This window comes from Mus caroli, chromosome 11 (assembly GCF_900094665.2).
Source record: "Mus caroli chromosome 11, CAROLI_EIJ_v1.1, whole genome shotgun sequence".
Taxonomy (NCBI): Eukaryota; Metazoa; Chordata; class Mammalia; order Rodentia; family Muridae; genus Mus; species Mus caroli.
In genome coordinates this window covers 19,226,437-19,241,185 of record NC_034580.1, presented here as the reverse complement: position 1 = coordinate 19,241,185, position 14,749 = coordinate 19,226,437, and the positions used below count along the sequence as shown (strand labels likewise).

The following is a 14,749-nucleotide window of genomic DNA, read 5'->3' as shown; positions in this document are numbered from 1 at the left end:
TTTCAAATCCATGAATCCAAATTAATACTAAACTAGATGAATAACATTAAAAAGTGCATCCAGCTCCTTACGCAATCGGTTATTCAATGATGTCGAAGAAATTCTAATAATTAGGAAAATCAACATTTAGCAGAGATTATATTAACATTTACTCAAGAAAAAATTACTGATAAAAGCTCCAGTCAATTGAGGATTTATGGGAAACAGTAGGATTGTAACTTCAGAATGTCTTCACACTGACAACTTATTCAAAAGGAAGTTTTGAGCAGAAGAAACAGGAAGAAGCCAGATTAACTCTTAAAATTAGTATCATCAATAGCAAATGACATCATCAGAATGTACTACAAAAAACATGTCGCTTCTGGACTACTACTACTAAAAATGTAAGAACAAAACTGAAAATTGTTCTAGAACAACCCTTTTGGTTTTCTGGCCCAAGTTGGGCCTAACGAGCACATTCTTGGATTCTCAACACTCTAGATTCTGAGGCAAGAGAACTGCTAGGCTGGAACTTGCCAGATCTGGAAGGCATTATGTTTCAAAAGAAAAAAAAAAAAAAACTCAAAAAGCCAAAATGGGTCTGTACTATTAAAACGTCAATATTATAAAAAGATTGGGAAAGTATCTCTATTTACAAAAAAAGGGAAGAATTATGACAACTAATGGCATCACAGAGACTGAACGAAGAACAAATTACCAAAAGTATTAAAGGATCACAAGTATGAAGTTGTCTCAGTGGCTAATGGTCACTGCTCTGCAGCATGAACATCTGAGTTCAAATCCCAAGCACACAAGTAAAACCTAAGGCATGGCTGCATTTCTCTCTAGTCCCACCACTGGAGAACAGGGACAGGCAGAGCTCCAGGTATTCTGTCTCAGAGAGTATGGTGGAGAGCAGTAAAGTAAGACACTCACACACACCTGGCTCTAGCATCAGCATGAACTTACCCAATTAACAGGGGCTTTAGGATCTAACTTATAAAATGCTTGTCTGGGGACTAGCACTAATTTAAAAAAAAAAAAATCAGTCTAATTGAGACAATCTAGTAGAGGTCATTAATTGAATATATAAAAATTGTTTGAGAATTTATCTTTAAGAGTGTGTGTGTGTGTGTGTGTGTGTGTGTGTGTGTGTGTGTATACGTACGTACACTTGTGCCCATGGAGGTCAGAATAGGTTACTATATAGCCTGGACCTAGAGTTATAGGCAACCATGGGCTCTCAGGAATGAATGTTGGACTCAAATTCCACTCTTCCTAGCACACACATTACAACCACTTGTAATTCAACCCTAGGAGACTCGAAAATCTCTTCAAATCTCTGCTGATAACAACAGCCATCACTAGTACACATCCATAATTTAAAAAGTCTAGTTCCTTAAAAAAAAAAAAACCCTTTAAAAAAAAATTCGTGATTTTAAGAGACAAAAATCAAAATACTCATAATGTCTATAACTTAACATTCATGAAATTCCATAGAATTTATTAACATATGCAAATACTCATGTATATGTTTGACAAATATTAATAAGATATTTTAAGACTAGGTGAAAAAGTAGGGCAATATATTATAAAAATCCAAGTAACTTTTATATTAAAACCTTTTTCAAAATGAAGTGATAGTTTACAGTCTTAATGTATCTGATATACATGCAACCATGGTCAGGGGTGAATGTCAAGTATCTTCTATTATTGTCCGCCTTACCTTTAATTTTAAGAAGGGGTCTGTCTCTCTGTTACTAAACCTGGGTCTTGCCAAGTTGATTGGCCTGGCTGAGCTCAGGGGATGATCCTGTCTGTGACACACATCAGCTCTAGAGTTACAAGTACACACCTTATCATCTGGCGTTTATACGGATGCTTGGCAGTTGAACTCAAGTTCTCACGCTTACAAAAGCATTTTAACTCAGTCATCTCTCTAGCCCCAAAGTGAAAAATCCACCTGCCTCTGCCTCCACCATACTAAGACTAAAGGTGAGTGCCAGCATGTCCAGCTCAAAATGAAGCTTAAGAAGTGAATATACATATACATATATATAAAACACAAAAATGCATACCTAGGAGCCAGATTATCATAAGTATAAGCAACAGACATAAGTCGCTGAATCAAACTGGTTCCTTGGACAAGCACAAGAAACACCTTTAAAAACAAAAACATCAAGGAAGAGAAAAAAAACTGTTGAATAGAGCAAAATACCAAATGTACTTTCACTACCCACCCCCGCCTAAAATCATGCAATAGTAAGTTTTATTTCTTATGTGCATACTAAGCCACAACTGTGTGGTAAATAAGTTAATAAATATAGAAATTTATGTTTCCTAACTGTATAACACCTAATGCAAAATCTATGAACAAAGTCTGTACAAATTATAAATGGCAGGTATGTTTGACTAGATAAAGAGTTCGTTTGTATAATCTAAATTTTTTTGTTTGTTTGTTTGTTTTTGTTTTTCGAGACAGGGTTTCTCTGTATAGCCCTGGCTGTCCTGGAACTCACTCTGTAGACCAGACTGGCCTCAAACTCAGAAATCCGCCTGCCTCTGCCTCCCAAGTGCTGGGATTAAAGGAGTGCGCCACCACGCCCGGCTAAATTATTTTTAATGGCCATGTAGTTGCTCTATTTTAAAAACAAATCACCATGAAACTCCCTAAGTGTATTTTACATCAATACTTACATATATTTAATATTCAAATATAAAAAAGTAAATCACTAATAAATATCAATAAATATCAAAATTATTTAGAGAGATGGCTCAGCATTAAGAGCACTTGATGTTTTTGAAGAGGTCCCAGGTTTGGTTCCTAGAACCACGTGGAAACTCATGACTGTGATCCAATGCCTTTTTCTGGCCTCCTTGGTCACCAAGCACTAATCAGGTGCACATGTATACATGCTGGCAAAACACTTAATACACATAAAATTAAACAATTTTTAAAAGGAAATTATTCCAATAGTTAGTGAAAAGAATCACATCGATTTGATTATTTATATATTTATATTACAATGTGGGAGGTTTCTTCTGGTAAAAACATAATAGAACATTGAAGAAACTACCAAGTACTATTTCCACTAGTTAACACTTTGGAATGCATCTCCAATTCACAGAACTTTTCATATTTAAGAGATGCAAATAATTTACAATACTTGGAGATATGAATTTTCAAATGTAATCTCTAACATTGCAAAAGTGAAACATACTTTAGGTTCCCAGTTATACCAATAGTTCCTAAATCTATGTTTACCAAATTCCTTTATCTGTACCAATTCATTTCTCATTCATGTTTTGTGGCAGGTATCCAATGAGGTGTGCCTCTCAAGGGGTGACAGAATGAGGAAGAGATTTCAATAAGAACTCATCTTAGTCTCTTTCTACTTCCTCTCACAGAGATTTGATTATCTGAACAAAGAATACAGTCAAAATGACCGATTTCTGTCTCTCTCTCTCTCTCTCAAGACAAGATTTAACTCTGGCTGGACTAAACGTTCAGAGATTTGCCTGTCTTTGCCTCTGGAGTGCTAGGATCCTAGATGTGTGTCACCACACCTGGCCCATGAGCTCTGTTTATGCTGAAAGATGTACTCATTTTTATACTGTTTTTCTGGTATCTCTAAAAGGCAAGATCCTTCCTTTGACAAGCTGCTGGGTTTCTAATAAAACCTGTTACACTAGATAGTGGTCTTTGTTTTTGAGTATTGCTCCAGGGGTTTTTGACCAGAAGAGATAAGGCTTCACCTTTTAAATTGTGTTTTGTGATGTATTCATAGGCCTCAAGAGGTCAGAGTAGAACACTAGATCTTCCTGGAGACAGAATTATGAGCTATCTGGTAGGGATACTGAACCAAATTAAAGTCATTTGGAAACAGTAAGTGCTCTCAACTTCTGAGCACCTCTGCAGTTCCAGTCTTCAGCTTTCAAAAAGACCTATTTTACTAAATCTAGTTCAACAGGTTCTCTCTAGTAAAGCTTCTAACTCCTTAAAATTCCAACAATGATCTTTATTCAGCTATAGGAGTGATGACTAGTTTTGCCTGGCTTCCATTTTATATTTTTAGCACTTCAACACATATATGAAACTCATCATCTACATTTCTTCTGTTAAAATATGTATTTCTGAATGGACTCTGATACACTCAGAACGCACATCATAAAGTTCTAATTGTACATGTAACTGTAAGGTAAGATACCATATTAAAATGGTACATTGTGCATCCTGTTAAATGAAGAACTGAAAACTATTACCGAAACGTCATTACAACATCAAATTATGACATTTCTGTGGCTGGTAGGAAGTATCCTAGGAATCAATTTATGTATTAGTGTATTCTTAACTTTATAAAAACTAAACCATATGCTTTCTCAAACCTTAAGCGGAATTCATTAGAACACTTTAATGTTAATTTCCAAACTTTACCTCTGTTAATCGTGGTATATGAAGACTCTTGGCATGATCACCAGCAGCCTTTCTTGATTTTCCAGGCCAGGTTCTTTTCCTATGGCTTTCGGCTATGCCAGACCAGGCAAAAACATCATGATAAGCTAAATCCAAATCTGACGGATCTACTGCAAACTGGCAGATTAATTTCAGCAAGCAAGCAAGACAATCCAGCTGCCACTGTGAATGAGAAGACAACGTCAGCTTTCCACTTCATGTACATGACAGGTGTGACCATTATTCAACTCTGAAATTAACAGACAAAAATAAAAATTATGGGTAGATTCTCATCAATGTGCTACATGAGTTTTTAACATTATGTGTCTTTATTTTAAGAAAACAACCGGGGGGAAGGGGAGGAGATAGGGGGCTTATGGAGGGGAAACCAGGAAAGGGGACATTTGAAATGTAAATAAAGTAAACATCTAATAAAAAAAAAAGATCTGAACAACATAGTGCAGGTAGAGACATCATAACTCGTACTGTGTCAGGAAGTCAGAGCAGAGATGCAGTTACTCTTGTGGAGTCAGATCTAAGACCCATGGAAGAGATAATCATCTGCAGATTCTAGAGCAAAGGTTCTCAACCTTCCCAGTGCTGCAACCCCTTAATACAGCTCCTCACACTGTGGAAACCTCCAAATTGTGGCCTAGTCATAAATGTAAGTCTGCTCTTGTTATGAATTATGAGTATCTTCCACAGTTCTCATATGATTATTCATACAATTACAATATAAATACAAATAAAAGTATAATATAAAATAAAAAACCAATCCATTACAAAATTAAACTCTCAGGAAAAAAATTCATAAATATGGATGGCAAAGAAAGTTTTCACGTAAAATGATGATTTTTTAAGATATTAAAAGTAATTGTTCATAGGAATTATTTCAACCACCAAGAGGTTCCTTCACTTACTCCCCTGGTAGTCACAGCATCATAGTTTAAAGTTTTGCCTCTCCATCTAGAATTTATAACTCAATGCCTATGCTTAACTGAGAGGGGCAAATTATATGTAGAGCACTAGGGAGCAAACAATTGTAATGCAAATGGCATAATATTGGCAAATTGTCACTGATCTCTGGATTCATTTGGTTTCTAAGTAAACTGAGTTTTTAGCTGAGCATACCTCATGGATACACTTTCGCTCCCATAAGAATAAAGAGTGATGCCAGGTGGTGGTAATGCATGCCTTTAATCTTAGCACTCAGAAGCCATAAGCAGGCAGATCTCTTTAAGTTTAAGATCAGTCTGGTCTACAGATAGTTCTAGAACAGCTAAGGCTACAAACACACACACACACACACACACACACACACACACACACACACACACACACCTTTCTAAAGCCTTCTCCTGCCCCACAAATAATAAAAATAAAAAAGAACATAAAATACTCCAAAAGACTTCTCTTCACAAGCAGCCAATCCTACCTACAATTCACAAGGCTGAAGTTGCTAATTAATAAAATTAAAGTATCCTTTTCATTCTGATCTGCAACCATTTTCATTGCAGGTTCTAAACTCTTGCCATGGACGCAAGAGGAAAGTTTTGCATTCAAAAACTATTATTATTACTTTAATTTTATTTTTTGTTTGTTTTGTTTTTTCAAGACAGGGTTTCTCCGTATAGCCCTGGCTGTCCTGGAACTCACTTTGTAGACCAGGCTGGCCTCGAACTCATAAATCCGCCTGCCTCTGCCTCCCAAGAGCTGGCATTAAAGGCGTGTGCCACCACCACCCGGCTTAATTGTACTTTTTAAAGGGCATGTATATAATAAATTAGAAATGACATATTTACTTCCCATGGAATTAATATAAAATGTTCTTAATAGAAGCTAACAGGAATTTGGGGAAAATATGCTGCAAAGAATGTATTTTTCAAAATTATTACAAATAATTTTGTAACAGGGCACCAGGCATGGTCATGAACACCTTTAATCCATACACCTGGAAGGCAGAGGTAGGTGGATCTCTTGAGTTCAAAGCCAGCTTGATTTACACAGTGAGTCCCAAGTTAAGGAAAAAGTCATTTCAAAACAACAACAATGTTCTTATTCTCCCACTCACCAATATGAACTGCAAAATAAATTAGTATATTTAATTGCTCTACACTATTAATTTTTTCTTTTTTTCCAGAAGACTCAGTCTCACTATGAAGATCTGAATGGCCTGAACTTGACATATAGACCAGGCTAGATATTTTCATCCTATAGAATTCCAAGTACTCCAAAGGACATTTTAACTGAAAATCTTACATTTATTACAAAAGTATTTAAGATAAATACTTATTCAGTAAAATAAATAGTGTGGAAAAACAAAGTTTACAATGAATTTTAAGTTCTAATAACAATTCGAAAAATTTCTTTACATACAAGAGAAGATTTTCAGAAATTTCACTACAATAATCCTTGGCCTCTTATTCTCCTGATTCCAGTGCTAAGTGGTACTTACATCTCTCTACCAGAAAAAAAGCACCCTTCCCTCAGAAATAGCAATACCATGTTACTAAACTTTAAATTCTCATCAATATAATTCAAATAAAAAAGAGAAATAGTTTCAACAAATGGTGTTAGTAAAATTAGATGCTATATAATTAAATAAACTAATTCAATCTTAACTTTCACATACAGAAGCTAATTCAAAATGCAATAACAACACTATCCATGTCAAAGAGAACTACAAAACAGAATAGAGTGCTAGAAAGGGGGCTGGGTGAATGAAGTGCTTCTTGTGCAGACAAGAACCACTGAGGTTGGATCCACTAACACCTACATAAAGCATCCTTCCTTCCCTCAGTAAAAGCAATACCATGTTACCAAACTTCAAATGCTCATCAATATAGTTGATGAGAATACAGAGCAACTATATACCTAATTACATGATATAGTAAACCCAGCTGGAGCCCGGTTGTAGAGGATGTTGGATCCAGATGGCTTACTTTCCAACTAACGATGAAATAGTAAGCTCAAGATGCAGGGAATCAAATCTAAGATGAACAACAACAGTCACCTGAAGTTAGTTAACCTCTGGCCTCCACATCAGATGCATTAGAGAGCCTACCAGCAGACACGCATGCATGTAACATACACATACATACATACCTCTACCACATACAAGAAAAATTATAGAAGGAAAAATCATTCTGAGCTTCAATATATATTTCTCAAACCAAATACAATTTTCAGTGAAATTAAAAACACCTCCTAAAAGACACTGTTGTGCTGCTGGGATAGACCCAGTGCATAAATAAAGGTGGTTGCTGCCAACCCTGATGACCTGAATTCAATCCCTAGGACAACAAAGGAGAAGGAGAAGAAGCAACTCTTAGTAGGGAGAATACTGTTTAGGACTCAGTACATAGCTCAGTTAGTGGAGTGCTTGTTTAGCATGCACAAATTCCAGAGGTCAATTCCCAATACAGCATAAAACACCCACAGTCACTGCACTAGAGAGGTAAATACAAGAGTTTAAGAACATCCTCAGCTATGTCCAGATTTACATCTCCTGTCTCTAAAAAGATTCTGTCAAGCCAGGCATGGAGTTTGCAAAACATAGGAAGTTGAATCAGCAAAATGGAACTTCAAGGTCATCCTGGACTACAAAACAAGACCATGTCTAAAAGGAACAAGCAATAAAACCCATCAATATACACAACAAAAACATCCATCATATGTATAGCTGAAAGAATAAAAACAAAATCTTAAAAGCTCTTGCAGATGTGGAGATGAACACATGGGACTCATACAAGATAAGCAAACACTCTATGAACCAGTGACCACTCTACAGTCAGCTAGCTCTGGAAAGTCTCAAATTTTAACTTTTGATCAAAAGCAACTATTACTAAGGATGTAGAGTAAGGAAATTCCTTTATGTTCTACAATAGGTCTACCTGAAAATCAGTTTGGCAGCTTTGAATAAATTTAAATTTTCACTTACATTATTATTTAGTGATTTAATTTCCTGGAATTTACCCAAAATATATGTACCCCAAAAACTTATGTATAAATATCCATAGCTTCTTCAGAGGTCCATAAGTAGATAAGCAAATTTTGGTATGTCATATAAAATAAATACACTATCAACAATAAAAACTCACTGACTATTAACATATATTCTTCAACATCAAAAAATTTTGAAACAAAGACAAAAATGTAGAAGTACTTAAGTACTGCTCCAAAGTTACATACATTTTTATTAACCAAAGCTTTAATTTATGGTTCAAATTTCCTAGAGCTGCTTTGCCGGAAGAAGGAGAGAAAGTGGAAGGAGGAGAGAAAGTGTTTAGAAAACAGGCAGAGGCTGGGCGTGGTGGCACAGGCCTTTGATCCCAGCACTCAGGAGGCAGAGGCAGGCGGATTTCTGAGTTTGAGGCCAGCCTGGTCTACAAAGTGAGTTCCAGGACATCCAGGGCTACACTGAGAAACCCTGTTTCGAAAAACAAAAAGAAAGAAAAAACAAAGAAAGAAAAAGAAAACAGGCAGAGCCTCAGGGTAATATTTAGCATGATTGAGCATTACACAAGCATAGACACTTCCAAAACTGCAACATTCTTAAAAATAACTGCATTATTAATTAATTGTGTGAATGAAACTTCACCTAAAATCAACGAAAGCCTGAAATGCAGTTAAAACTAGAAAACTTTGATGAAAACGATCATAAATCTTCACAACCCATAGTGGACATTAAAACTCAACGATAAAAGCATTCATTAGACATGAAATTACATGCATGCAAATGAGATACAAGATGACTATGATGACTTGTATGCTCGGCCCAGTAAGTGGCAGTATTAGAAGGTATGGCCTTATTGGAGAGGTGCATCACTGTGTGTAGGCTTTAAATGTTTTGCTCCCTGGAAGACAGTATTCTGCCAGCAACCTTCAGATGAAGATGTAGAACCCTCAGCTCCTCCTGTAACATACCTGCCTGGATGCTGCCATGTTCCTGCACTGATGATAATGGACTGAACATCTGAACCTGTAAGCCAGCCCCAATTAGATGTTGTCCTTATAACAGCTGCCTTGGTTATGGTATCTGTTCACAGCAGTAAAACCCTAACTAAGAAAATGACCAATATGCACATAGAAAGCTCTTTAATCATACTGTCTATCAGGAAAATATAAATCAAAAACATGAGAACATTCAATGTCACCAGACCTAGACTGGTTAAAATCTCAAAGGTAGTAAATGACCTTTGTGTGGAAACTAGGATACACAAAGCTGGTTGGAATATAAATGGTAGACCTGCTTGGCTGATTCTTAAAATGTTAAACACAGCTGGGCAGTGTGGGTCATGCCTTTAATCCCAGCACTTGGGAGGCAGAGGCAGGGGATCTCTGACTTCAAGGCCAGTCTGGTCACAGAGTGAGTTACAGGACAGCCAGGGATACATAGAGAAACCAAAAAACAAACACAACAAAAAACACCAAAAAAAAAAAAAAGTTAAATACAGTTATTTCTAAACCCAGCAATTAAAATTCCTAAGTATACACCCGAGTTGGCCAAATTCACAGGAACATATAACACATACAAGTGGAAACATTACACATACTCATCAACTGGTAAATTCCTTTCAGCCTAACTGAAAAGGTATTTGAAAATGTATAAAAATATGTACAATCACAAATCACACATACACACACACACACACACACACACACACACACACACCCCAATGACCAATACCACAGAAAAAGATGTTCAGCTTTTCATAGGAACATAGATAGACCCTGACTAAAAGACAAACAACATAATCCTAAAGAAAGCAAAACATTTAAAACCATATAAGTAATGAGAAGGCAACTGAGGGGGTCAGGCGAGGTGGCACAGTGGGTGAAGACACTTGCCATGAAAACCTCACAACCTAAATTTGTGAGTAGTTACAAGAACATAAAACGGTGAAAAGAAAGAATCAACTGTACAAAGTAGAACATAGCATCTGATAACTGATGCTAAACTGTTCCATGGAGGTAACTCTAAAACCCAAGTACAAACAACACTCCAGTGGACTTTCAAATAAAAATAATCTATTTTATATTTAATTCAAAAGATTGACACATTATTACATAAATCATTAAATGTTGTGAGTATTGCACCAGCAACTTTCCTTCCCTAATATGAAAGCAGTGTTACTTTAACTTCATAAAAGTAACATAGCAGATGTTTTTTCAGGTTTTTTTTTTTTGAGAGAAAAATATTTACGTGAAATATTGCAAAAAGAACTAGTGAAACTTCTAATTATTATTAAAACGAAAAGGTTTATTATCCTCAGTTTCTTGATGCCATGGCAAACAAATTAGTATGGTCTAGAAAAACTTTTTGTGTACTATGGATATAAAAGCAGGATTAGTCAAAACAAAAGATACTCATTTGGTAAGATCGAAGTCACTTGTAAAATATTACATTTAATCACTAGTGCTACATCCATCAAGTTAGCACATATATGTAAATGAATCACTTTTAATTGACTTTTTTTTTAAACTTAGATACAGGGTTCCATCATTGTAGATCTGGTTGTCCTAGAACTTTTTTGTGTAGACTAAGCTGGCTTTGAACTAAAAAATCTGCCTGGTTCTGCCTCCTGAGTATTGCGAGTAAAGGTGTGGGCTTCTACTCCCAGCCTGGACCACCTTTAAAAAGCAAGTAATGGTTGGCATGGTAGCACAAGTTTCTCAGTCAGCACTCAGGAAGCCAAGACAGGAAGACTAACACTCCGAGATCAGCACGGGGAGAGTAGACTTAGTTACAGCCTGGAGACGAAGGGAGACCCTGACTAAAAGACAGACAACACACCTCAAAAGAAAGCAAAATAATTTATAACCATATAAACACTACCAGGGAAATAATTGTTCATGACCTTGAAATATTTCTGAATAATTAACTTTGGCATTTATGTCAAGTATGTTAAAAATAATCTAGCAGGGTAGTAGTGGTGCCTTAAATCTCAGCACTCTGGAGGCAAAAGCAGGCAACCTCTGTGAGTTTAATGCAAGCCTTGTTTATAGAGTGAGTTTGTTAACAGCCAGGGCTACTAAAAGAAACTCCATCACACACAAACACACAAACACACACACACACACACACACACACACAAAAGACCGACAACAAAACCGAAACAGCTTATATTAAACTGTGTGTGTGTATACGTGTGTGTGTGTGTACATATACACAGGGAATATAGAGGTGGGCCATCATATGTAAAGATCAGAAGATAACTCTGTGGAAGTTCGTTCTTTCTTCTGTCCCGTGCATGAGTTCATCAGGTTTGTTTGGTAAGTGCTTTTAGCCTCTAAGTCATCTTCATTAACCAAAAATAACCTGCCCCACTTTGCTTCATTCAGTTATGTAATTTCAATCTATATCAATTTATCAAAACTTTTCCTTTCTACTGTATGTCTTAGTTAACTAAACCAAGTATGTAGTGAGTTATGTTGCCAATGGAACAGAGTGACTGAGATAAGGTAACTATAATTAATCAAGACAAACGAGTTCACTTACCACGGTCCATGATTCTTGCTCTTTAGGCTCTAGAATCGCAGAATTAAAAATTTCTAGTAACTGCTGAAGCCCGCCAGCAGCAACAAACTGTAAGCAATTTGGAGAGCAGAGAGAGGAGGAAATTAGTTATATGGAGTAATGATGATGTTTTGTTAATTTAGTAAGCAAGCATTTAAAAATCTTGTGTTTTATTTAAAAAAAAAATCACTGTTTATAAATAAAAAATTAATTTAGCAGGGGCAGTGAGACAGGGTTTCTCTGTGTAGATCTGGCTATCCTAGAACTCACTCTGAAGACGAGGCTGGTCTTGAACTCAAAGATCCACTTGCCTCTGCTTCCTAAGTGCTGGGATTAAAGGTAATTAAAGGTACCTAGCTAAAAGTAATTTCCATATAAAATATTTTCAGAAATTATTTTTAAAAATCTTGTTATAGTTAATGACCATGACTTCAAATTTTACCAATGGAATCTCAGATACTAAGTTGTCCCAATTTCAATGTATATTAGAGAACGAGGAGATAATGCTGACAGTAGTATGGGATGGACACTGGTACTAAAAAAATTTAGCTCAAAATAGGGAGAAACAAAGCACTAAATAATGTCACTTACTATTACTATCATATATGGTAAAAATGTAATTCTTTCACCTACTCTTTAAGAGTAAATTAGTCAGAATTAAAGACAAACATAGGTCACTCAGTAAAAGACGTACCTTGTAAGCACAGAACTAAATCCAACTCTTAAAACCTACCTAAAAACACAATGTTAAGTGCTTATGACCCAGCACTGAGGAGACTGAGACAAAAGTATACCTAGGTATACTTTTGTATACCTAGGTATATAAGCTGACCTGTCAGCTTAACTGATGAGATCAAAGCCAACGAGACCCTGTCTCAGAGGATGTGTAAGGTTGACACTAGAGGATAGCCACTGGCCTCTAAGCATATTCTCACATTCTCATTCTCTCTCTCCCTCTCCTACAAAAGGCACAGCAGTAAGGACAGGAGGTGGCTAGTCACATTAGATTTGTAGTCAGGAAGTAGAGAGAAACAAATACTCCCCTGGCTCTTCCCCCTTTTAAGTTTTTATTCAGTTCAGGACACTAGTCTATGGGATTGTGTCACACATCTGTGGTAAGTCTTTCATTCTCATTGAAGCCTCTCTCAAAACCCTCTCACATGCAGGCTAAAGACTATGTTTCCTGGGTGACCCTAAATCCAACCAAGCTGCTACCATAGGTTGTCACCTGGAGCTTCCCCAATAATGAACTTCTCATCCTGGGTCCCAGTGGCACAACTGGCATCTGCTACCAACACTTGTACACATGGACATCATCAATGGTTTCTTCAACTAGACCATAGGTACAACCTCACTCGTATATGTTTGATGGCCATTGGAGACCATTTACAACAACCCTGTCCCTTATGGCCTGGACATTGGCCCTTACTTTTGAGTTTCTCCTGCTGGATGGGACTCAGAGGTCTAAGAGCATTAGGCTCTGGTGACAGGTGCTCATCACCTCGGTACTTCCAAGCTTCACTGCTGGTGACTTTCCTTGCCATCTCATAGTTAACTGCAGTCTTAAACAGCCCCCACCCTCTTCAAGCAGAAGACCATGAAGCTGGCTCATGTGAAGCACAAAGACTGACTGTATTTGAGTGGGCAGCTGCTATCGCCTATCTCCCTTTCCCTGGAGAATCTGCTGACGATTCAGAGGCCACAGGATTGAAAGCTTCCTGTCTGCCTTATATTATGTTCAGTCATTCACACACGCTCACACACACATGCTACCATTCCCCACTGAGCAACTAACTCTCTGCCGCCCTCCGAGGCTCAGTTATTGAAGAGTACATATTGCTATTGCAAGGGACTCAGGTTCCTACAGAAAGGGTTATATTCATCTGTAACTCCAGTTCACAGGGATATGGAGAGCCTTCCAATTGGACTCCACAAGCACTACATATATGCAAGCAAACACTCAAAAACATTAAACTAAACTCAATCTTTTAAAAATCCTCAAGATAATGATTTATAGAACCTTAATAAGTACTTTCCTCAATCTTTTACAAAACAATTATCATCAAACCTTGCAAGTCCAGGAATTTTTACTGTTTTCCACTTGGTCTTCACTTGAATCATCAGAATCTGGATAAAGATCACTGTAACTTCCCTGTGGGGAAGGGAAAAATATAAATAAGGGAGGTTATGAAGAGAAAAAAATATTCTAGAATGAAATAACAGTATGATTTGGAATTCTGGCAGAGTAAAGTCTTTAATGGCAATACTGATCTGTAGTTACCGTTGACTCTCTTCTTATTCTTCTGTTAGGTTTTCCTAGTGCTTCAATAATCTCAAGAGCATATAACAACTTATGAGCACTCTTAATTTTGAGAAGTTCCTTCCAATTAAGTCCATCATTGCTCTTAAATTACAAAAAAGAAAAACAGGTTTAGCAAGACAACTTTCTAGATAATTCTCTGAAGTCCTAAAACTCATAAAAATGAATACTAGCATGAAACACAGATATTGCACACTTTAAAAACATCAAAATCTAAGACAAAAAGAAATTGTATTGGCAGAATGTTTAAAGTACAAACCATTCATTAAATATTGTTAAAATTAAAGATTTTATCAAAAAAAGCACAGAAAAATAATTAAATTAGAAATTGCAGTCTCTGCTATCAATATATGAACTCATGTTGGCATAATATGTAGCTTTGAAATGTTATTACTAAAGTGATCACCACATTCTAGAAGCACATTCTAGAGCCAATCCTTTTTCAATTCAAGTAATTGAAGAAGTCAGATGTTCTGAA

General features: G+C 36.5%; 1 protein-coding gene across 4 annotated transcripts in view; it reads right to left on the bottom strand.

Moving 5' to 3' along the window:
- The window catches only part of Usp34 (ubiquitin specific peptidase 34), a 189,400-nt gene that overhangs the window by 73,488 nt on the left and 101,163 nt on the right, over positions 1–14,749 (bottom strand). For all 4 annotated transcript variants that reach the window (XM_029483281.1, XM_029483283.1, XM_029483282.1 and 1 more), the window contains 5 exons: positions 14,233–14,355; positions 14,020–14,103; positions 11,934–12,020; positions 4,415–4,615; positions 2,058–2,140 (listed from right to left, as the gene is read on the bottom strand). In XM_029483281.1, the coding sequence (XP_029339141.1) occupies positions 2,058–2,140; positions 4,415–4,615; positions 11,934–12,020; positions 14,020–14,103; positions 14,233–14,355 (578 nt within the window). The remainder of the gene's footprint in view (positions 1–2,057; positions 2,141–4,414; positions 4,616–11,933; positions 12,021–14,019; positions 14,104–14,232; positions 14,356–14,749) is intronic.